Source organism: Neodiprion pinetum, chromosome 1, assembly GCF_021155775.2.
Source record: "Neodiprion pinetum isolate iyNeoPine1 chromosome 1, iyNeoPine1.2, whole genome shotgun sequence".
NCBI lineage: Eukaryota > Metazoa > Arthropoda > Insecta > Hymenoptera > Diprionidae > Neodiprion > Neodiprion pinetum.
Genome location: NC_060232.1, coordinates 7,120,703 through 7,144,662, shown reverse-complemented (window position 1 = coordinate 7,144,662; position 23,960 = coordinate 7,120,703). Strand labels below are relative to the sequence as shown.

Sequence of the window (23,960 nt, the reverse complement as noted above, 5' to 3'; positions counted from 1 at the left end):
CGGGCCACGAGCTCGCCGAAGCAGGATCCGCGTACTTCCTAAAGGCGGATGTCGTTTGGCACATCCGCTGTTGTACAGCGACGATTTTAACGACAAGATACACTCAACTTTGCGACCCGACAATGCCGTGTAGAAAATATTTATAACGAGATTTTCGAAACGTCCGTCAGAATACGGAAGTTGCTCCCTACGCGAGCTACGACGATCTGCATTAGTTGGGATAAAATTTTATCTTTCAACTCCCGATCGATTCATCGTCTGCAAAATTTTTAACCCCGACCTTACAAGCTTGCTCTGTCTATTACGAACGTTTTCATTTTTTGAAAGTTGTATATCGAAAGGACGCGCCGTTGTGCGACGGAAATAAAAATTCCTCGTATCCTTTTCGAGGGAAGGCAGGCATGACACCGAACAATTCCTGGATAGAAAATTCTCGGCTATGAATTGGTATGTATAAGAGGGAATACAAAGGTTTGGATACCTCTGCACCTCTTGACACAAATTTCGCCCCTTCGGTTTCTCCCCCATTGTTACGTCCTTAGTTTTTCTTAGATCCCTCTCCGGATGAGCATTCAGATACCGAGCGAGCCACTGTCCGAAAAAAATCAGCCATCTCAGGATTATGACACGAGTATCGCGGGCTGTGTTTGTTTCTATGGACTTATAGCTCAAATCGAAGCGATCGACTTTCCGCAATTGAATCGCAAATTTTTCAGAGGAACTTTAGAAATCAAATTTTTCCATCTATCGATAACGGAAGTTTGGTTCACGTATAATGTAAGATTTCCAATTTTATTCTCTTCCTCTTCCGTTCAATATCATATTTTCAACCACGCTGTATCGCGCGAATCGCGACTTACTTATTTCACTTTGCGAGAAACTTTTTCAATACTTCCAGCTTCCGGGTTAGCATAAAAATGTAACCCTTCTCACATCGTTTATACCGCCTTCGATTTCTCGTTATCGCAACTAAACGCAGCGTTGTAAGTATCTACGCAATGAGATACGCGACAAACGAAATTCTTTTGCCGTCAACTGATCGGTCGAACCTAATATCTTCAAATCATCATCACTCGACCGTCACTCATACGACTCCCGTCCGGGATCAAATTCCACCATTAATTTTGACCCTTTTGTTATTTCCGTCCCCTCCTCGTCTTCCATCCTCTCTCCACTGTCCTCCGCTCCTTTATCGCAACTGTGACGGTAACGGCGAATAGTAAAAGACCTGATATCGCCAAAATACGAGGTGGGGAATAATTTTCCAAGGTATTCGTCGGCTGGCTTTCGACTCGAGCGAGGCGTCGAAGGGTTGCGTAGTCACCGGAGTATATTCCAGGCTTGTTAACCCCCTCCCCGGTAAAAACATTCCCTGGGTAAATGAGCCGGGGCTGATATATAAGAGAAACCGGGGACAGGATAGCGTGAGATTTAGTAAGGCGAGCTTAATCAGACCAAAAGAGTGGCTCTGGCGCCCGGCGGCGTTGGCTGCTCTCGCCGTTCGGCGTCGGAATTAGACGCCACCTTGGCGGAAGCGTCGGGACGACGACGGGAACTTCGCGAGGAACATGCCGCGTCGGCAGTCTTCGAACGACCCTCGCCTCGCGTCACGTGCTCCGCTCCATACTCCATGACGTTTTTCGCACAAAATTCTCGCGAATAGATTTACAACTCGGATCGGTCTTGGAACACGACGATACGACGATCCTCGGTCAAGTTCTAAAAGATAATAAGAGGAAAAAGACGAGGGCAGCAGCGTCGAGGCGGAAAAGCTACGTAGAGTGAAACGAACCGTAAATCAACCCGTGCATCGTTTTTGTCGTCTTTTTTCTCTCTTTTTTTTTTTTTTTTTTAATTCTTACACACCTACTCTACTCTCTCGAACATCGTTCGTCATGATCGACTGGGTTTCCATAGTGCGACATTCTCGCCGACGTTTCAGTGATTACATGTACGCCGTACCGAGTAAGGTGAGGAAACGCAGAAGACCGAAACGTAGCGGTAACTCGGTGTCTTCGTTTTGCGGAAAAAGTCCGAATCGCGTTGACCTCCACGGCAATCGCTCATCTCGCGATCGGTCAAATCTGTGCGGATGCTGCTGGGACAAAGTAAGCTGATTGCAGTCACTAATCGATCCCAAAAATTGATAATTTATCCGACGTTCGATGCATTAATTTTAAACTGTGTCGCAAATTAGTTAATCGGTAGTAAGGACGAATATCGTAAAGATGTATTTTCCTCTTACGCAATTAGAGGTGTGGCAAGCAAAAGTTTTCAGGAAAATTGAAGACCTCGCGAAATGATTTCTCCTCACGTTTCTTCGCGCTATACATTGCCGGCTGTGTGATGATAATGCTTGACGAGTCTGATTTTTTGTGGCTAACGACTCGGGTTTTGTAGTACGGTCCTTGACGTGGGTTGCGAGAGGCGTCGGTTTGTTCGTTTTTCGTTATTTCTCACTGGTTCGTTCGCGATGCAGTGAAGATAAACATTTCTCATACCCCAATCAAGAATAGCCGCTGCTGTGTTTATTGTTACAAGTTGAACGCCCAGCGATCCACCAGCGGTGGCACGATACCTTCAAAATCTGCGGAAAAAAAACATTCTCCGTATTCTTCTCGGTGATTTACGAAATTAATCTTATCACGGTGTCTGTATAGATAGGTATAGCGGATGATCGCAATTGCCGAGATAATTATTTCGACGCTCCATATTTTTTTCAACTCGATATCCGCACTCCATTTTCCTTCTCCGCGAAACGATCTCACGAAATTATTTTCACCCAATTTATTCACTCCGCTATATGTATGTACGATATCATCAATCAAGCTCAAACCGTCGTATTTGTTTTGTTTCAATAATTCGATTCAATCTTGTTAAAAGGGGGAAAACGCCGTTTCTCGTTATCACGTTGTAATTATATACCTAAGAAGCGAACTCAATTCTTTGAATGAATCAGTGATGAAATCGATTCTACAAGCTTCGTAAAGATCATCACTTCGTATCGAGGGTCCCTATTTTCTTATACATATATATATATATATATATATATATATATATATATATATATATATATATATTTTTCGTCGTCATTCAGTGAAGCAAATAAACCGAAACAGTACAGATTCATACAAATCGAATCTCAGCCTTACAACTGCGATTATAATTAAATCCCGTGACGGTAAATCGAAAGGGATTTAGTCCGAGTCAAGTTTTCACTATGTCTAGTCTCGGGACTAGACAGTACAAAGATAAAATAAAAAAAAATAAAAACTTGATAGCGAGAAAAATAAAATAAAAATTGACCCGATCGAGAAGCCCACCTGGTACATCCACAGTATGATAAATCCCGGATTTCAAGCGATTAGCCCTGCAAGGGCTCGCCTATTCCTGCCTTCGCAGCCGTATGTTGAAATGCTTTCGCCTCGCTGTCACGTTCAGAATTTTTGGTCACGTATCCGATTGTCAATTTCTATTATTTCCGCCTCTCTCCGTTTATCTTTGTCCCTTTTTTTTTTTTTTTTTTTTTTCTTCTATCCCCGGTGTAAATAATTCACACGATCGTTGTCACAGTATCCGATCAACGGTGAATATCGATCCGATGAATCGAAATTGTGCAAAACAAATTCTTGCGTGGTACACGAATTCCGTATCCTTTCTGAAAGGAATAATAATATTGATCCAATGAGCCCCGTAAACAGGGTTTGTCACATCTTGAACCGAAACGGACTCTCTCGTTCGGTTATACAGCCGACCCCTTCGGTACGTAATTTTCTCATTGTTCCAGAAGACGAGATTCGCTGGTAGCGGCACGGAAGAACAACTTCCCCCGCCACCATCCCCCGCACAACTGAAGGAGGCCAGCCAATTGGACGGAGTTCCTAGACTGAATTCGGTCGACCGTATTCTTCACTCCGATAACTTGAACAAGGTCAGTTTTATCGCCAGTTTCATTATTTTGTCTCATCGTCGTTTACACCCTCGACTGGATTTGAAAATAACACTTCTTATTTTGTTTTCACATGATCCGTCGATTATTCAAAGAAATTGTGTAATGATAACATTTTTTTTTTTTCAAACTCGAGTAAATTTTCCTTTGCGATTTTATCACGGACCTTAAAAACAAAGCGAAAATTATACGCGTAATCGTCAGAGTCGCGAAGCTAAAAAAACATTTCACAAGGCGTACGTACAAACTCGAATTATATATCAGCGTAAGCAGTTATGCGCATGTAATAATATACCAACCCTAAATTATCCGCGTTCACCGCCACCTAAATTCAAGTCAGTGAACTCTGGCGAGCTTTAACGTTGCTGGAGAGAGGATCGATGAAGCTCCGCAAGTACGAAATCACGCTGTAATACCGACGCGGTTCGGTAAGCTTGGAAGCTCCGCTTGGCCGTCGCATCAATAATTTTATAAAACAAAACTGGTAAACGACACCGAGTCGTGAAAATTCAATACTTTTTTGAGTATATCGTAACTGGGGCCCGGATTAACATGTAAATACGTATTTGTCATTTGAATCATTTTCATTCCTTATTCGATTTTCCACATAAAGTATATATGTTTGGAGCCAGAAAATGCAGATTCTATTTACCATAACTTAGTTCTACTAAATCTATATTATATGTACGTACCTTGTAATTTTTAATACATACATATTTATCCGGGCTCTAGTCACGACCAACAAGCAGTATACGATTTCCGCAAGCTCTGCTTTATTCCGCGATTCACCGATTAACGAATTGTAAATCTACTCGTGTGAGAAGAATATTCACGTATAATATATCGCTACTCCGTCGAGTGTGAAATCGTATCCAATATTACGTTAGTCACGTAGCAATGAGAAGGTTCTCTTTCTCTTGTCGAGTGTCATTCTTTTCCCGTCTCTGCATTCAAGAAGCACTAGAATAACACGACGGAAAAAAGGAAGCTACGGAGTCACGCGCCATTATTTGAGTGAATAAAAAAGAAAAAGAAAAAGGAAAAATAAAAAAAAGAAAGAAAAACAACTTCCTTCAATTCCGAGGAGCACTCGAGGTATCTTTAGTCAATTCCTATCGTCGGGGTGTTTCACCCTTTGGATTTGGCAACGAGTGTTTCGTGTTGGCGGATCGGCCGGCGATGGCAGCACCAAACATCACGCGGATTTCAGTCTACTGTAATACCGTCGATGAGCCCGCAGCCGGTGCTGGCGACACAACACGTGGCCAAACATTCAGTCAGTCAGTCAGTCAGTCAGTCAGTCAGTCAGTCAGTACGCGAAAGAAACGCGGCTTGTCACCTTCTCGCGGGTGTTGCGGTCGTCGGTTGAACGTTGCCGGTAACGCGAGTGTGGAGAAAAAAAAGAAAAAGGAAAAAAAAAAAAAAAACAGAAGTACCAAAAAGCAAGCGACGAAAGTGCAGGTGTAAAGAAAAATCGAAATTATTTTCACACCGCGTTGAAACGAACGATTCGATGAGGAAAAACTGCTCCACTTTCGAACCGGCTTTTTTTCACCCCCCTCCGCACCTGATAAACTAAAGTGCCGAACTAAACCTACTCTGTAATACGCAGTTCGTTGTATTGATCTGCTGTAACGACACTTCGCCTCTTTTCTTCGAGCCACTTTTTCCTCGACGGTTACCGTAATAACACACCGGGCATTGCGAAAAGCGATATCGCGCAATTTTCCGTTTGCCGCAAGCCACTTGTTGGCGAAAATTATTCTCACTCCAGCTTTGAATTTGCCGTTAGTAATTTATCTTTCTGATTGTCTTCAACGTCGTAGATTGATGGCTCGTTGTTGGGTCTGGACTGAATTAACCTGAGTACAAAATCCTGTTCTTTACTTCCGCCTCTGCGCGGAGACAGCGTAAATCGAAATTTGTAAGACAACGAATCGCACTAGCCGTGGCCGGAAGTGGGCTAAGCGGGCGTATTTTGGAGCACTCTTAGAGCTCGTTGAATCGATACTCCGAGGCCGTCATCTTACGGATTACCCACTTGCTTGTTAGTTTATTTGTTTGTTTGTTTGCTTGGCCGATTGATCCCCCCGCTCCATCGCGCATCTCTGATCAGGTAATGACGTCGAAATCTCGTTCAATCGCGCGACACCCTCTCCGGATGTATAAATTGGCGTGGGAGGATTTTACCGACCCGGATACGTTCCGTGAGGGGCTTGAAAATCTAGGGGGAGGCTAATGGAGATCAATCTTGAGCGAATGATTCGAAGAGCTGCCGGGATCGGTGGAAAGGCGAGCAGAAATTTACCTCGCGGTGTAGAAGGTTGTCAGGGATTTTCAAAATGTGGAATATTTTTTAAAATATTAAAATTTCTTACGTAGTATTGACATCTCTTTTCATAGTTTTACGATTACTGCGACAATGATTCGGTCTTACGATAAACATGAAGCTTTGAAACGAAAATTACAGCTATCGTTATTGTACGCGAAAGTAGAAAAAATTTTAGCCCGAGCAATCATCACAGGAATTAAGTTGTGAAATTTTTAAAACAGAAGCTTGTCGCAAGCTCGTGGGAAAAAAATAACTTGAGTTACACGTAGAAAGTGAAGAAACAGAAAACAATGTCATTGCTTATAGTCAGTTCATCCGCGTCACGGTAAAACTACCGTGTAACATAAATAAATTGTTAAATCGTGGGAGCGATTCAGCATTCTTCGCGTTTGTAATTATCGACTGTTTTATTCTTGCACCCTGTAAGATTTTATGATCAGCAACGGGCAGCAGGATGTATTTTAGTTCAAGGCTACGGCTCCCGCGGTTTGTAAAGTCGCGATAAAACTCGTCGCCTCTATAACGATACGAATAGCGTTTCGTTGCCGCACGATTAATATTGCGGCTTATTCACTTGCCTTCACTTCGATTTTCCTTATCGCGCTTTAAGCTTTATCGATTATATCTTGCAATTTTATCAAAGTTACACAAATTTCACCGGTTGGGGGTCAAAACTTGGGAGGGTGAATATGTCGAATGACCGATACATCGAAATTTCAAACTATTCATCGTTCGCTATTTTATTTTCGCATGTTTGAAATTTCGGTATACATGCCGTTCGAAATATTCACCCTCCCAAGTTTTGATCCCCACCCATTTTACTACGGTTTTATCGACCAAGGAGCGGAGTTCAAGTCACTCCTTAATTTACCTGAAAAATAAGCCCGAGCGGGGCTATGAAAAATGAAAAATTGTATTTTCACAGTTGAGACTCGTGCAGGGCTGAAATATATAAGCAGCTGCAAAGTACCCGATAAGGTGAAAGGGCATAAATGGAACTCTGATAACGCGAGGGGGAATTTTGACACTTTTTTCGCGAAAGACGACTCGGCATCATTTCAGGGCTGCAGGCCGATCATAAAATCGCGAAGAATTTATGCGCCAAGAAAAATTGACGCTGTGCAGGCTCGCAATTTGTCAGGACATTGAGTACGCGCAAGGAGTTGTAAATCTCAAAGTGAAAAATGAACAATCTGGATAATTAATTAACTTGTCGACTTCTTTTTGAACCGATAATTATAAATTAATCTCAAATTTGAGCAAGTATTTTTATAAAAATTATGCGACTGACTACGAGGTTTCGCAAGATTCATCTATTTTTTAAACATTTCAAACAAGACAAGAACAAATTCTTTTCACATCGTTTCATCGAACTGTATTATCGATCGAATGTTTGAAGTTTAGGGAATGAATTCATAAAAATTTACCGACAAATTTATTCGAATTCATATTACCAAAAGAATTATTAACGTGCCAGTTAAAGTTTGCGTTATTTTCTGCTCGTTCCGAAGTTTCAAAGTTTCATATCCGCGATGACATTTTTTGCGAAAGTCGCGAAAACTCTTCTCTCGCGTCTTCTTCCATCTTTCACCTTCCAGATTTCCTTCCCTGTAACAGCGTTGAGCACAGGATCGAGTCAGGCTGTGGAATAACCGTGAGCCGGATACGATCAATCAGTAAACTTTTCAATCTCCGCAATGTGTGTATATAGACTTTGCACTCGGTCACGTATAAAACAGCTCGAGCAAACCGATAGGCGCAGGCTTTAGAAGCCCCATCCATCACTAATTGAGCAGGTAAAAGCTAAACTGCCGAGAGCCCTTTAAAATCGTCGGAATAATTGCCCCGCGATAATTGCCCGAGCTCTGCAAAAAAAAAAAAAAAAATTTTTTTCATTCTTTTCTTTCGAATCTGGCTTCTTCTGTATTTCCGCGTTATTTTCAGCCTCGAATATCGACTGCCTGCCCAATCGACGATTTCTGCTTCCAAGGCGTACGCAACGCAAAGGCAATGAAATCAACAACTTACCAAGTCGTTCGTTGAATCGTGAACAATTCGACGCCTCGGTTCTTCGTTGTAACGGACGGATTAGGCTAATTGCAAATTACTTTCTGACTCTAACCAGTCTCTCCAGCCAATTAACGTCTCACTGGGAATTCAATTAGCCTAACGGACGTTAATTATATTTTCAGCCTACGTACGCACACAGCACGTTTCTTTCTCATTACGTTTAAGGCTCGCTGATCTTTCGCCGTCTTTCATCCGAATCACGGCTCACTAATCGATACTCTATGTTTATAATTGAACTGTATTACTTTACGTTTCAACTCACCACTTCTATAATGTATTTCTGACGAAATATTTACTTAATACCCGCATTACTCGGATATCAGTTTGTTATCGTTCAATTAGAATCACTAGAATTGAACCGTTTCACCAATTATAACATTCACATATTTGCAAGGGTCTATCGAATGCCTCGTTACGACGATGAAAAACCATATTTCGCATAGCAAAGTAAAGTTTTGAACGGTACAAAGGCCTTTTCCGCATGTGACGCAGCCCTTTAAACACGGAGTTTACGATTTCGTGACATCCGGGGGATGATAAGACCGTCGCGCGATATCGTCGTCCGAACTGGCCGGTTCCGTTTCGCCGCACCTACACCGCGGAGAACAGAACATTCACGGGGTACGTCAAAATTGCCGCGATTACGTCGGCGAGGTCACGCAAACTACAATATACCGTCATAAAAGTGAAGGAAAAAAATAAAGGGAAGGATAGAGAAAGAAAGATGGAGGAAAAAACGACTCACTTGCGATACCGCAAGGTACATCAGTATGTGGCAACAGGCGACGTGCTGTTGGAAATATGCGCCTGTAAATCCTCGCGTGACTCCGACGGGTAAACCAAATACTTGCTCGATACGCAAGGGCGGAAACAACCGAGACGACCTTCCGCGACTTGAGTCATCCCCGATAATTGACGTCGATCAAAGCGGTCAACTGACGGTAAAGTTTTCAGGGTGCGGCCAAAAGTTTGTTTTTTTCTTCTGTTCTTTCGAAACAAAAAAAAATAAAAAAATGTGTAACAGGTGAAACGGAGAACAAAATTTTGATGAACATGAAAATTAATTTCCTTGTAGCGAATTAACTTTTGAGTCAGTTGTATTTTACAATAATTATCAATATCATTCGGAAAGTCAGCTTTTTATAACTTGATCGAAATTTTCAAGCTTATCATATATATGGGGAATTCCATGCAAAACCGACCAACGTCTGACCTTCACCATTTTTGATTTGATTTAAAAAAATTTCTGCCATTGTCCCAACTCTGTAACAGTACCCTGAATTTTTCAGGTTTTTCATTCAAGTGCTCAATTCTTCATAAATATATATTATTTTTTTAATCTGAGAAACTAGATACAGAAAAGAAAATACAGTTTTTGAGAATTTTAAAAAGGCTATTTTTCAAAATCATTTCAAATATTTACAAATAATTGAACAGTAGTATAAAGAACCTGAAAATATTCAGGGGACTCTGTCAATTTTGTCAATTATTGACAGAAATTTCGTCTAAAAATTAGGTCTTATGCACTTACTGTTAAGAAAATTGATCGGTTTCACTCTGTGAACAATTCAATTAAAATGTGATCGCATATAAATATGATTGAATCCAAAGTTTTGCCCCTGATTCGTTGAAACGTAACAATTTTGTCTTAAATTCCCTCAACACGAGCAAAGAATCTACCAACAACCGTGTTCGCAGCCTTGTCGCGAGTAGTAAAAGGCACGGTATGGTCAGCCCGAGTCGTAGCGAATATACCCGTCAGGTTCAATATTTGCTTTGCATCGTGTGTGCCTAAACGACGTCGCATATTTTATTATTTCTACCGTTGACACGCATATGCATCGGTCGATCGTTGCTGGTGGAAAAAATTTCAGTCTCGCGAGATGCGAGATATTGAATTTAGCAAAAAAAGAAAACAACGAGGGCTCTCCGATATTTCGTCCGATTCTATTCGCGTTAGGTACTCCACATGACCGATGTACAATGGCGATTACGAAGCGCCGTAAGCGAATGTGAATGCCTACCTAATGCCATTATATAGCTTCATGAAAGCCAGTTTAACGAGCCGACCGACGTGAAACATTATGCGTACTTCGTTTTATGTATTCGTGTACGCGCACTTTTCACGTACCCGGTGTCTCGTCTTTATTTATTTATTTTTTTTTTATTTCATATATAACGCAACGAACTCGCGCTACGGAATAAAACAACGGCTTCGTTGAGCGTAAAGAAACGATCCAACACGCACAAATCAGAAACAAAACTGTTCTCAGAATAATGATGTTTGTTGAAGCAGCAACTTTATTCATTTTGTGAGATATGTCTTGTATCTGTGTTGACTACTAAATCAGAAGGGGGGGGGGGGGGGGGCAAAAAGGGTGATTTCACCAGAATGTTGGTTTCCTTTCACAATGCTGAAATTGAACGTCGACGTTTTTATTGATAAAAATACAACAATGTCGCCATTTGGTCATTCTCGTTTGCTTTATATGTATAATACTTGAATAGAAAAAGGCACTAGAGTCGAATTCCACGAATCACGACTGGCAATTATACTCTAGATTTGAATAAACTCGCACTTTGTTTCACATTCATATGCGGTGAAGTGCAGAAATTTCAATCAAAACGACGCATTTGTCGCTCGTCCAGTATCCCGGTAGAATTAACTCTCGCCATTCGAAAAACCATCAATTTCTCACAACGTGTTAATTCCGAGAGCCGTGATCTGGTACAATCGTTCACGAACACTCCCTCGAACCTTTTTTTTTTTTTTTTGACCGCGTTTGAATGAACCGCCGCCATCGTTATTGGTTGCTGTGGGAAAAAAACGTCTGAAAATAGTGATAGAGAAAATAAAACATATATATATATATATTGTAACGCGAAGAGAAAAATCGTACCAATCACACCACGCGATTCTTCATCGTCGTATAAATGAAAATTCAGTTTCTGCGCGACTCGCAGCGACCGCATTTCCCACTTTTTCCAACTTTTGTCATACAGGCTAGATAACCGTGCAGTCGTGCACAGAATACGCGAAGCGAATGTCGCATTTCTAACATGTGGGACAAAATTTTTCACTTATATTTTCACCATGTAACAAATAAGAATGAACTTTCATCAACAGAGTCACGATTTTCACCTGTGTTAAAAGGAATAATATAGCATCAATGACAGAAAAAAAAAGTTGAAACCGTATGTTTAGAAGTTCGATTAAAACTCGATCAAGCTCAGTGTTTCGGTGTTTTTGAATATTTAAACGACACTCTTCTCGCTGAATATTCCGCAAATACAAATCCTGAAATTGTTGGCATCGTAGCGAAGCTTTTCGACCGCGAAGTCAGTTTCCCGATTCGCTGATCAATCGAATGCCGGCGATCTTGGAGTGGTTGGAATTCCGGGGCGCACCTTGCTTACCGCCCGAAAGCTCGAAGAGCTTTCAGCTTTGTCCGCGGAACTTCGCGGCTCTCCCACGGTTCCCTCGGGACTCGGTTACCACTCGGAGGAATAGTATCGTCCCTTTCGGTCCAGATTCGCGCGCCTGGCATCTCGGCAATCTTCACCAGTATACGCCGAATTCGCGCAGCGTCGTATGTCAGTGTTTCCCTAGCTAGGCACAAGAATTTCTGCATCGTTTCGACGTTATAAGCAACGTTTTCGCGAGCGATTAAAAGTCGGATTTACCCGCGTCGTTTTGCATCTCAGCGTTGAATTGTGCGCGTTATGGTTTCGCGTCAAACTTGCAGGTTGGCCCATATTTAAACCACGTGGAGGAGGCGTGCCAGTTGTAATGTAGGTTATGGGTGTGGGTTTGTAATGTAACAAAAATTTCGCTTTTGTTACCGAGATTCAGGTCCGTTTGCTTTATATACCCCACATTTAAAATTTTCCTTATTATTTCGATTAATTCGGCTTTGCCAGATATTACCACGAAATCAGCGAAATTTCTTTAGATTAAATAACAGAACAGAATAATCGATGGTTCTTTTATCAGAATTGCGTAACCCGCAAGGAAAGTTACACATCAAACAACAATGTCTAATATTCGTGGGTTTCTGTGCTTGAACGCGATTTCATCGAGTCGTGGTTCAAGAGAAAAAAAAAAAAAAATAACGATACGTACATGTTTCACAGAGTTTATGATACAAGTTAATCCGCTGAGTAAAGAATTTATGTACCGATTTTAAAGGTGAATAAAACGTTGAAACGACGGTATCACGTATCACGACTTTAACCGTGAAAAGGCGTAGCTGCACCCACTAATTTACATTCGGCTGCACGATCGACGATCAATCGCATGAACGTAAACCTCTCACAGCCGATAATTTGCTTCACGCAATTGGGTAAGAAAATAACGTTACACACATCCGTTTGGTATAAATTTATCTCGGCTTTTTACACCGTCGCGTCGCGCTTCGTTGTCTGGATGAATCGTGACATTTTTACGTAACATTTGCAAGTGATACGACACATGTACATCTTACGTCTAGGATATTTTACATAAATAGACTTTCGAGTAGAGTTGTACAGGCATAAATGTGTGCGCAAGGTGCGTTGGAAACACGGACAGAAATGACACAAACGATTTTCCCACACGCATACGCGACGACGGAACTGTCAGATCTAAAGAGATAATTTTCCCGAGAGCAAGAGAGAAAGATAGAGGGAGAGAAAACATTGATCCGGGCACGCAGTGCGCGCAGTTCCATCTGACACGCGCATTAGCTTCACATGTAAGTTCCGCTGAAAGCCGCGTGACTCCGTTACTGCAGCCGAAAAAGCGATATAACGTCATGTTGCGCTGGACCTGCGCGTTGTCATTGCCGCGAAAAATTGTTGCGTTTTTTACTTACTTATTTATTTTCAAAAATTTTTTTTTGCATAAACGAACAATTTCTCGTCAATTCTCATTTGTCTGCGAGTAAAATGATGATTATCGAGTAATTATTATATTCCCGGTGGGTTGATAGAATCGTATTTTTGACAACTTGGAATTATCCCGTTTTGTTTACAAAAATTTCTCGTTTTACTGTTATTAAATATATTACCAGTATTATTTTTCCCTTCTTCTAATAGTTATAGCAGAATTTTTGTTATTTGTTTTTTTTTTTTTATCGGTATTAAAAATATTTCGTTTTACCAATTTACAATTAATTTTTGCATCGATATCATTGTCGACTTACCTATACAACGTATTCTAAGGGAAAGATTGTAGAGAAATTGAACGCACTTATCAAATTGATCTTCTTAAACGTATTAGTTAGTGATTATTATAACGTAACAACTTTCGATTAAATCTGTTTATTACTGTACGAATTTCCATGAACCGGCAAAAAAATAAATAAATAACTGTACCAGTACGTGATTTCAACGGATTGAACGTTTGCTACGTTTCTCCATTTTTTTCTTTTTCTTCTCTTTATTCTTCGTTTCAATCTTTTCATTTTACGCACCAAGGCTCAACGCATCGCGTTCGAACGATTAGTTTTAGTTCACGTATCGATTTGGAAACTACAGTTTGTAGCAAAAATATTTCGTCCATTGGCGATAGTTGACTCGACTTTACCGGCTTCGACAGTAACTTCCATAATTATTGCTTCGGCTTCTTGTTCATCTTCTTTTTTTCCTCAGCTCTCACGTTCTTTCTTTTTGTGTCCCCGTTTCGCGGCTATAACACAGCTGTTTTCCCGTCGGGGTGATAAACGTCCGGTACTCGATAATTTTTTACTACCGCGTTCGCGTGTACAAATAAAATGCCGTTTTTATTTTTCGCCTTCATTTGCTTTTTTCTTTCAGTTATCATTTTCTTTTCGTGCAGAATTGCGAAACGGCGAGGATCGGTAGTGCGGGTTTTATTTATACTCCGATTCAATACGTTCGCGGCGTTTCGCCGGTATCCCTGGAAAAAAATCTCGTAATCTTCAATCAACGAACCAAGAAAGTGAAATCATTTGAGCCGCGTTCAAGCCGAAGATACTGTTTCGGTTATTCGACGAACAAAATCGACTCGTGCACATAAAAATAACGAAACCGTGTTTTTCCTTGTTTCTTTTCCTTCTTTTTGTTCCGATTTCGTTTTCAATTATCTTCCCCCCGGCGATTTGTGGCCCCATTCAAACTCACCCTTCCATGTAGTATTTATCGCGGAACGATGAAGATTAACTTGGAAAAATTCCCAACGCTTTTTCTTTTTACCTTTTGAAATTTGTTTCAATGAACTAAACTGCTGGATGGTGAAACGAAGATGGATTAGAGCGTTTTAAACAGAGGCGAGAAAAGAGGCTGCAGCTCTCGGTTTTCGCGCGTTACACATTTGGCGAATTGATGAGCTCACGAGTCCGTTGTTTTCCAAACAAATTACACACACATACGTACCGACACTCGGTATTGGCTTATAATAGTTAAACCGACTTCCCCAAGTACACGTTCCCCGTGTTCTCATTGCAAACAAAATGACCACGACGCGAAGAACATCGGGAGTAAATTTGCACCAAAGTTATAACGAGTTCGTTTATTACCCGTCGTTTAACCGATGAGTGGTTAAAATTCTCCGCGTATCTAAGCAGCGCTAACTCGATACGATCACCGCGAAATTTGCACACCTCGAAGAGCGTTAGTGTCGCAGGTATCAATTTCACTGTATAATTTACCGCAACGTTATACTTTTACGGCGCTATTCGGCTACACATCGAGTGGTCAAACAGTTTTCCCTACGACCTATTTCGAAATTAATTTACCACTCTGTATGCAAACGCGTGCCGAAGAGTCGACGCGCAATTCGTTGCACGATGTACACCAACGGAAATTGCACGCGTTGCTGCCGTTCTACGGCAAATCAAGTTTCAAACTTTTACGATATTTTTCTGCACCGAAAAATTGAATTAAAAAAATTTGCTCAATTTCGTCGGTCGGTTTTTTTAACATGCAAACTAAAATAACTCAGTGTATCAATTAAAAATAAAAACTACCTACTCCTTTGTCATTCAAATTGAAATTTACGCGAGTTGGTATATTTTTTTCTTCTATTCTACGTTTTTTTTTTTCTTTTAATACATATCTATTACACACGCGTACGCGGACGGTGCAGAATTTATTATTCGGTAAATTCACGTACGTAGCTTCACAAAGCGTATTGTTGTACGGTTCATCCTTTCGAAAGCTTTATAAATTGGGCGCGAAGTACGCTTTTGAAAATTTAAATTCAGAGTCCGATAAAACGGAGGGAGAGTTAATAACGAAATCCGGATGGAGTATTGAAATAAATGAATACGTCTACACATCAGCGATCGATGTATATATACAGACTTGATCTGCAGTTTGTAAATTAGTTGAAATTCTCAACTAAAGAGCCAGCTGGCGTTACACGTATTTCCTCGTAAATATATTTGCCCAGATTTTGTTCCTCCTCTCAGGGATATAATGGAAAGGGAAAGTTTACCGATTTGGTAAAGTCCTACAGTGCTTTGTTTCAGACATGATATACTTACCTTATGGACCTGCCTAAATTCCCCAGGGAAACTCTCGTGAACTTTTTATACCTAGGCAGCAGCTTTCCCTCCCTTCTCTCTCTCTCTCTCTCTCTGTCTCTCTCGAGGAAAGATTTAATATTTAATTTAGCGTGTTTGCGCGGAGAGATCAAGGCCCTCGAGGAGAGGATGAAGGTAGACGAGAGGCAGGTAGGACACTCTGTGAAATTCTAGGGGTGGATTTTGTCCACGGAATAAGGAGACAAGAGTCGCTTAATTAAACCCACGCACTTCCGACTTAATACGTCTGTCCCGTAGCGCCGCCCCTTCCGTTTTCCACCCCTAGCGCTCAACCCCTGGTCTATTTTACACCGTCGGTACGAGGAACGCCTTTATCACTTTTTAACCTGCAGGATACCCGCCGGAGAAATAATCAGCTTTCTCTCTCGCGCCCTCAGTATAATATAAACGATTTAAACCCACGCAGCGGTAACTCTTCGTAAAATGTCGTTGCCCTTTTTATATTCGCTTTAACGCAACCGCTAAACGTGACAATCGTAACGAGAGTCAACGATCAATGAATATTCCTCTTTTTTCGCTACCTTTGCAAGTAAATTCATACCTGACGCGACCGATTTTGCTCAAAATCCAATCAGTTCCAGGTTCGATATTACGAAGTTGATGTGTCGAATTGCCACTGATTCTTTTAATCCGTTTACCAACTATCGCCGAACAAAAAATTCTGCATTCTTGAAAATTACGCGCTCACGGTGATTATTCTAATGAATTTTACCCTGTTTTTTAAAAACGCTGAAGTGACAAATAGAAAACAACGAATTATTCGCTCCTACTCCTTTTAATTTTTCAATCATCGAATCACATTGTGAAACCGGTTTTCAAATTATTTTGCAAGCTTTCGAGCCGTGATTAACTTTTTGCTCACTCGCAATACGTTTGAAATGTACCTAACAATGATTTGACGAATGGATTAAACGAATCAGTTAATTAATTTATTTCCAAATTTTATAATCGAAATCGTGGTTCTTTTGCTTAGCAGCTAATTTCATTAGTATTTCACGTTTGTTTTCAATTATGACAGAATAAGTATCAAGATGTATAATTTTCGTCAAATGTCTGGTTGACGAAAAATGAGATCTCATTTATTCACTTGTCACAACATTCCACATACCTGCGTATTTTGATACCGTCTGCAGCGGAAAGTTATCAGGCTCGTAATGAATTAATTCCGTAGCGCATTAGTCTGCAGGCATCCAATTCACCCCGCAGAGACCTGACAGAGGCTTGATATGAAGCCGATAAAATTGCGATTACCACTTTAATAAATAATCAAGCTGTACGACGCATGTCACGTGCTCGAGACGTCCTACGTGTCTGGCATTGAGTATAGGGTATGTGCGCAGTCGTTTTCTTCTTCTTTCTTTCCCTTATTCTATACAGCTATACACACACACACACATGCGCACACACATATATATTTTGTTTTTCTCTTCTTGCCATTTTCCCGACACGTCGTCTCTCTCGGATAACGCAAGCTTTTTTTAACTGTCGGACATGAAATAGCTAATGACTTTGGCTTGATACGGTGCATTCCTACCGTTCAATCTAATTTTTTTTCAAGCCACCCCTGAATACGCGGGAAAAGAAAGTCTCCCCAGGTCCTGCTTTTAGGTCCTTTGATCTAAAATACGACACGAAATGATACTCGTCGACTCTCGCGATTGAGTAACCAGCAAAAAAAGAAATGTATATATCTTGCCGAGGTATTTTGTCAGTTGAATGTTTCGCTGTCCACGTCGTTTTTTTTTCTTTTTTTTTTTCTCATCTTCATTCCTCGCATTTCAATCTATTTTCACTGGTACAAGTATCTGTAGTTATTATGTTCTCCATTACTCTCCGTAAATATATCAAAGGCTCCAAAACTACGAATGGAATTATTCATGATCATCCCCTATAACCGAGGTATCAATACGCCGATTTTGAACTGGTATAAAGCGAACTTGTGTAACGACTTTGTCTCTACGTTGTGAATTTCTACCACTTATAATATAACGTGTATCTCGTACACAAGAGTGCAACAAGTGACGAAAACCCGACTTTTACGCACTATAAACGCCGTTGACAGAAGTGTGAAAACAAAGCAATGACACTGTGGTCAGTAAGCAAGGATTGAAAGGAGCTGAAGACGCTCTCCAATTCGTCAAACGGTGAATGTGGCTGATCGTGATTTGTAAAAAGTTGGGAAAGATAGAGTTTAGGAGAGTGAAAAGCTTCTCGCTATGCCCCCGACCACCCCCGGGGACCCAGCGATGTGCTCGTTGTGCCCTCGCGCCAAGAAGCAGCAACACCCCAAGAAGCTGGTCCGTTTCGACTCGATCGTCGACACTTTTTCCATCTCCGATTGCAACGCTGCTTCAAGTCAACGGGTAAGAACCTGAATCTCCACTTTTCACCCTCTCGCTGCGATAAATTATCGTTGCTAATTTTTGTTTGGTCGTTGTTCGATGCAATGTAACGAGCCACGTCAGTCGTACAGTCAGCCTCTGCTTCTTCGATACGACAGTACAACGAAGATGCAATTTCTCGCAGAACTTGCAGCTCTGCAAAGGAAACTCGTCGGACGTCATTTGAGAAGTATCGAGCTTATATTTGTACAGATCTGTACATAACTTGTTACGTTTGCAATTTGTACCAACAGCTGTGACGGCGCGAACACTTGCGAAGCTGCGTAACTATTTGCTTCGCATTCCATTGCGTTCCAACAAACTGAAAGAAGAAAAAATAAAACATTCCCGGGTGATTTCCAGTGTCGATACGAGGAATATTCAGAGACTAACAACCAATGGAACCCATTTTGGAGTACACGGTCGATCGCGAACCACGTTACATCCGTGAATCTTGGAGATAATATACCGCTGATAAAAATCTTCGATATCGAATTTCGCCCGTTGGCAATTTTTCCCTGACTCGGTTATTTGCCTCCAGCCTCCGGCGCCTTGTACACCTATACCCACGTACACCTCAAAGGGTCGTACGCAAAAAAACGAGGAGTTTCGGTCGCGATAATGTCGAGGCGTAGCCACCCGGCGACGTACCTACTCGTTTATGATAATGCACGGATGTTCGTGGCATACGGAATGACCCCTTGCGGACCCTCGTATGCTCTAGGATCCTCCGCATACGTGCCCCACAACCACCACGTTACCATTACCGTTTCCAACCGTTGCCATCTTTTTACTCTTATTCTCTTTCCATAGTCATTTTAATTGCACGATTTCACGCCGACGTGTCGATGGTGCGAAAAGAATTATTTTGAAAAAAGACAACTTTCAATAATATTTATCATCCGAGTCGCAGACGCGATCACTACCCCATTTTTCGATCAAGTTCGACGGTCATATTCGATCCGTGCAATCCGAGGCCATGGTCACTTAATGGTACCGCGGTGCTTTGACCTAGGCAAAACCTAATCACCGAAATAACAAAGGGAACATACCTCAAGTATTGGAAATCTTTGGCCGAAACTTGTTCAGGCAACAAATGGTCAACTGATCACAAATTGCCATCTAAAGATAAGAAGAAGGTGAATCGGTATTTAACTTGCACCATCTTATCGATTAAGGTAATCGAATACTTGTTGCACGAAAGGGGATGACGGAGGCACCTTTAAACCGGATGAAAAATCGCCGTGTAGTTTAGCGAACATTGCGTATAAGATTTCGACGTTCGGGGTGAATGGAGGTTTTGAAAAAAGGTCCTAAGATGCGCGGCTAGAATTGAGCTCGTTCCTTTCATCGTGTCTGGTGCATTGTGTGCGGAGAGGTACACATACAACTTGCTCGCGGAGAGACGACAGCGTGGCTTCGGGGTACAAAAGAGGATCGCCAGGCAAGAGAGAAGGAGGACTCTCACGTGTCAAAGGCTTGAAGACCCGGTTCCCGAGCTCAGTGATCGAGGATCCTCGACTGGATTTTCCGCCTTAGGCTTCTACTTTTCTTCGCCCACCGCTATACGTGTACGGGGCTTGAGCTATACACCTTTCATATCACAATGCGGCCTGTAAATTCTGCGGCGTGTATGCCCAGGCAGCGGCTTCATTCCTCCGCCAATTCCTCACCCATACCATTGAAACTCGATTTATACCTCCACGGTGTAGTAGATGCACCATTCTCCTCGTTCAAACCAAATTCTCTTCTCTACATATTTCAGGTGAGTCTCTAAACGACGGATCGATCATATCTCGCCTTCTGTATTGTAAACTTTGCCTGCATAATACAGGCATACGTATACTTAGGCGTAAATAAAGCATATCTCACGAGTTTCCCACAACTCGAGATCCGCGTAATAGATACGTCAGATTTTGAGGATATGATTTAAGTGGCGAGACTGACTGCGAAACTTTGCCCGGCTTCCGACTCTGTGTTTAATTAAAATCGTTGGTTGTATGCGTCTGTGTAGGTGTGATACGTCCGGGGGAGGGATCGGAACTTCTAACGAGCCCTCGAGTAGAACGATTAATAACGAGTTCGCTGCTACAAAGGGGGGGTATTCGAATTCGGAAACGATCCGGGATGGAATTCCAGGAAGTTGGGTGGAGATATCCGTGTAAATATCAGCGTTCGATGCCTGCCCATGGAATTAACAGACTTTCTTGATCGGAATCGTTTGTCTCTCGTTGTCGGTACACCGCGAAAACCGGGTCGCGTCGATATCGGTCCGCGAGTCCAAGAGACGGGCTCACCGAATACACGCGCCGCTCGAAAAGAGGCAGGCGAACCATGGCAGCTTGTGGCAAACTACTCGAGGGAATATCACCGCCACTCCGAAGAACCCCTACCACACCTGCGGTAATATAACCACGATCAATTCCCTATCTCTACCAGACGCCATGAATCTCTTCGCGAAGCCTCCTCGACGCAACCCATATTTCAAACTGCTTTACAACCCTCAAAATTCTACCCCCACCCTACCCCCACCCGTCACCCTCATTCGTTTACCTCGACTTGCTATATATATGTATATTTTAACTCATATTCAAACTATTTCGAGCTTTATCAATCGATCGACGTTAACGCGAAAAGTTTGGGAACAATTTGCGGAAAGAAAATAGGTGGAATTTTATTACCACGGAACAATGTCACCTAGGTGGCATCGCATAGGTACATAATTTAGTAAGGAAAAATTCATAGGAAATGGATAATCGCAATTAGTATCGGTATAAACAATGTAGTGTAACATGTTTTTGTGAAAGAAAGGAGACAATCAATTAGCAAAACGTAAGTAACACCTCAGGTATGTAGTAGGACTACGATAGAAACATATCATAACCACAATATGACTGACTCATTGCGTACAGGTAGTATAAAAAGAAAGAGAGAAGGATAGATAGATAGATTTAGTGTATTTGTGAACATTAGAATAAAATTACTCTGTTACCAGAAGAGACAGACAGCGGAGTATAATATAAAGCACTTGAGAGTAAGGAATTGAAGAGAGAGGGAGGACATTTGACCGGAGAGCTTGTCGCCTCGTCGTCTATATACTATACTCGTACATATACGCTATTGACGAACCCTTCACCCGGCCGCTTCTTTGCTGATCGAAGGAACCGTCCGGATCTGGTAAAGGATCACCATAGCTTAGACTCCAACGAATCGGAGAGTGGTTGACGGAGACGAGGGTCGCAGCTTAGTGCGTAAAACTGTAGCGTTTCCCTCCCCTTAATACGGTCCGAGGAAATGGACCGTCGTCAGAGATTTCTTACTGAACGGTGATGATCCACGTGTTTCCGGGCTCGTTTTACAGCTCCGAATAACCGCGTTCCCCCAGTACCCCGTGGGTTTTTCGAACGTTCGGAAACGATTCCCTTCGAATTTCAACTTGACCTCACAGATGAGCCGAGCGACGATCGATTCCTCGAGAATTTTTTTTATCGACCGAATGATGTCGGATCTCCCACCTTATCTTCCCGCTTATCTCACGCCCCGAGAGACTCGTCGCCAAATTCCCAGACGACTGGAATATCTCGGTTCAACCCTACCTGCCAGGGGATGATGAAGCCTTCGCAACTGTAGCCCGGATAGAAACTTGGGAAACAAACGACAAAGACGTTCCTCTTTGTACGGACCTAGGCGTACTTTCAATTCTTTTTTGTTTTTTTCTTTTTCTTCTCGTCTTAACAGAAAAGCAGGGGTGAACCTGAAAATGAGTGGTAAAAACAATGTCGCGGAAAGGAAACCTACCTTAGTTTTGGAAAGGATATAAGCAATCGAATCTGTTCCTTAATATTGCTAATTTTTTTTTCTTCAAATTTTCTTCCCGTCATCTTATTCCCCCATTTCCGGTCGACGAAACAACGTCGAACCGATGCAAGTGAAGCGGAAGATGAAGAATCAGGCAGAGATGTATACATCCAGATATAATCGGGTACTTTGATCCGTGGATCAAAAAAATATCGATTAAAGACAAGGCGAGGGATGGCGGGGGATAAATAAGTTCGCAATCAGTCGCTTGTCATCACCAGTCTTCACCCTCTGAGAAATCTCATTTCCGATTTTCTTCGGTGCACACAATACCCGGAATATCCGAACACAATGGCCGGGGGTATCCGGAGCTGCCCGATCGCGAGACACGCGGTACGTAAGGGGGGATAAGGAGGAAAATTAAAATTGGAGAGAAAAAATAAGTAACCTCCCGTCCTCCCCCCTCCCCCAACCCTTCTAACGTGCTTCTTCCTTTCTAGCACTATCTCGTAGCGTTTTTTTCGTCCCTCGAGCTTTTTCTTATGCCAGTCCTCTTTTTTTCTGTCGGTGCAAAGACGAACTGACAGAGACGTGGACTTAAGAAAGAGGACAGCGGTGGGTTTCTTTCAATTGCGTTGGCAGTTCGATACCTCTTCTTCTTCTTCTTCTTCTTTTCTTCGCCTTGCCTCCCGAGTCCACCCTAATCCAAGAACTACTACATGCCGACCTCACTCACAATCAGTCTGCAAGGGATCTGGACTCTCAGAGCTCCGCGCTTAAGACGTAGCTGCTGGGTTATCGATCTTCAGGATGAGAAAATACGCCGCCGGAGGAAAACACGCGCTTAGCTATCTCATGACAAGGATAAGCCCCGAAACAAATAAAACCGGTAAACGTTTTGTGAGATGGGAAAAAATTGGAGAGAAAAAAAAACGAAAGAAATTAATTAATCCATCCAAAGCCCGTAACGTTGATCTACAAGTGTAATTGAATCCGATCACTCTAATTTTTAGAATCTTATCAAGTTTCGAAACGGCTTTGAACAATTGTCGCGATTATTGCATACCCCCTAAAAATAGACCTGATTTCACGAGGAGACCAAATTTTCTCGCACGACGAAGATGCAGATAGGAACGAACGCGGATTGAGAAATCTCGAATTGCAAGCCAGCCGCTCAGCCGATATTCACAAATCATCCCTTCGAAGACAAACGGGGATATATTCGACCCTCGTATATCGGCGTCACGTGGGTAAAACCCAAGCGGCAAAAGCGTGTCATCCTTTCTCCGAAGAATAGCGAGGATCCGCCCGACCGGGGTGCCCCACGTCCGTGAGTTGAGAAAATCGCGAGAATGAATTACGCGGACACCCCGTCGCTCTTATCCCGTAATATGTTTACCACTCGGGGGAATGGAAAGTTGTCATTTATTGAGAGGGTCACTCGTTCCGTCACGGGGTGGGGGGTGGGTGAGGAGGAAGGGGAGTTCAGCCCCCGCGACAAGCGAATAAGGAGGGAATAAAAAGGCGGGGTTAAAGTCCGCGTGACATTAAAATTCAATTACACAGGGAGGGGGAAGAATTCCGCATGCGAAATTCGTCCGTCACGACGCGTCGATGGGCGAGGCGAGATCATATCTGATCGGCGTCTCACGCGTCGGGTGTATGTACGCCTACCTACATTTGCTCGCAATCTGGTTCCGCAGTTTCAGCCTCGATGGGAAGGGAAGTTGAGGGATGAACGTCGCGAGAGGGGGAAATTCGGAGGGTTTCGGGAAGCCGTTGAAACGACTGAACCGAGAGATAGTTTACGTAGCCCGAACCTCACTTTTCGACCCCCGCCATCCGGCTTCCGGACCAAAAACTTCACCCCGGATCACGTGGAT

General features: G+C 42.4%; 1 protein-coding gene and 1 long non-coding RNA gene across 17 annotated transcripts in view; one reads left to right on the top strand and one right to left on the bottom strand.

The window, feature by feature from the left end:
• The window catches only part of dlg1 (discs large 1), a 390,478-nt gene that overhangs the window by 242,682 nt on the left and 123,836 nt on the right, over positions 1-23,960 (top strand). For 13 of the 16 annotated variants that reach the window (XM_069135126.1, XM_069135127.1, XM_069135124.1 and 10 more), the window contains one exon: positions 3,788-3,931. In XM_069135126.1, the coding sequence (XP_068991227.1) occupies positions 3,788-3,931 (144 nt within the window). Of the gene's footprint in view, positions 1-3,787; positions 3,932-17,773; positions 18,262-23,960 lie in introns of those variants that run through there. The other 3 variants (XM_046616176.1, XM_046616267.2, XM_046616276.2) reach the window with 3 other exon arrangements.
• LOC124214277 (uncharacterized) lies at positions 10,774-12,984 on the bottom strand. The gene is made up of 3 exons (XR_011176879.1): positions 12,036-12,984; positions 11,252-11,961; positions 10,774-11,165 (listed from the first exon to the last, which is right to left on the bottom strand). It is a non-coding gene; the product is annotated as an uncharacterized lncRNA (long non-coding RNA).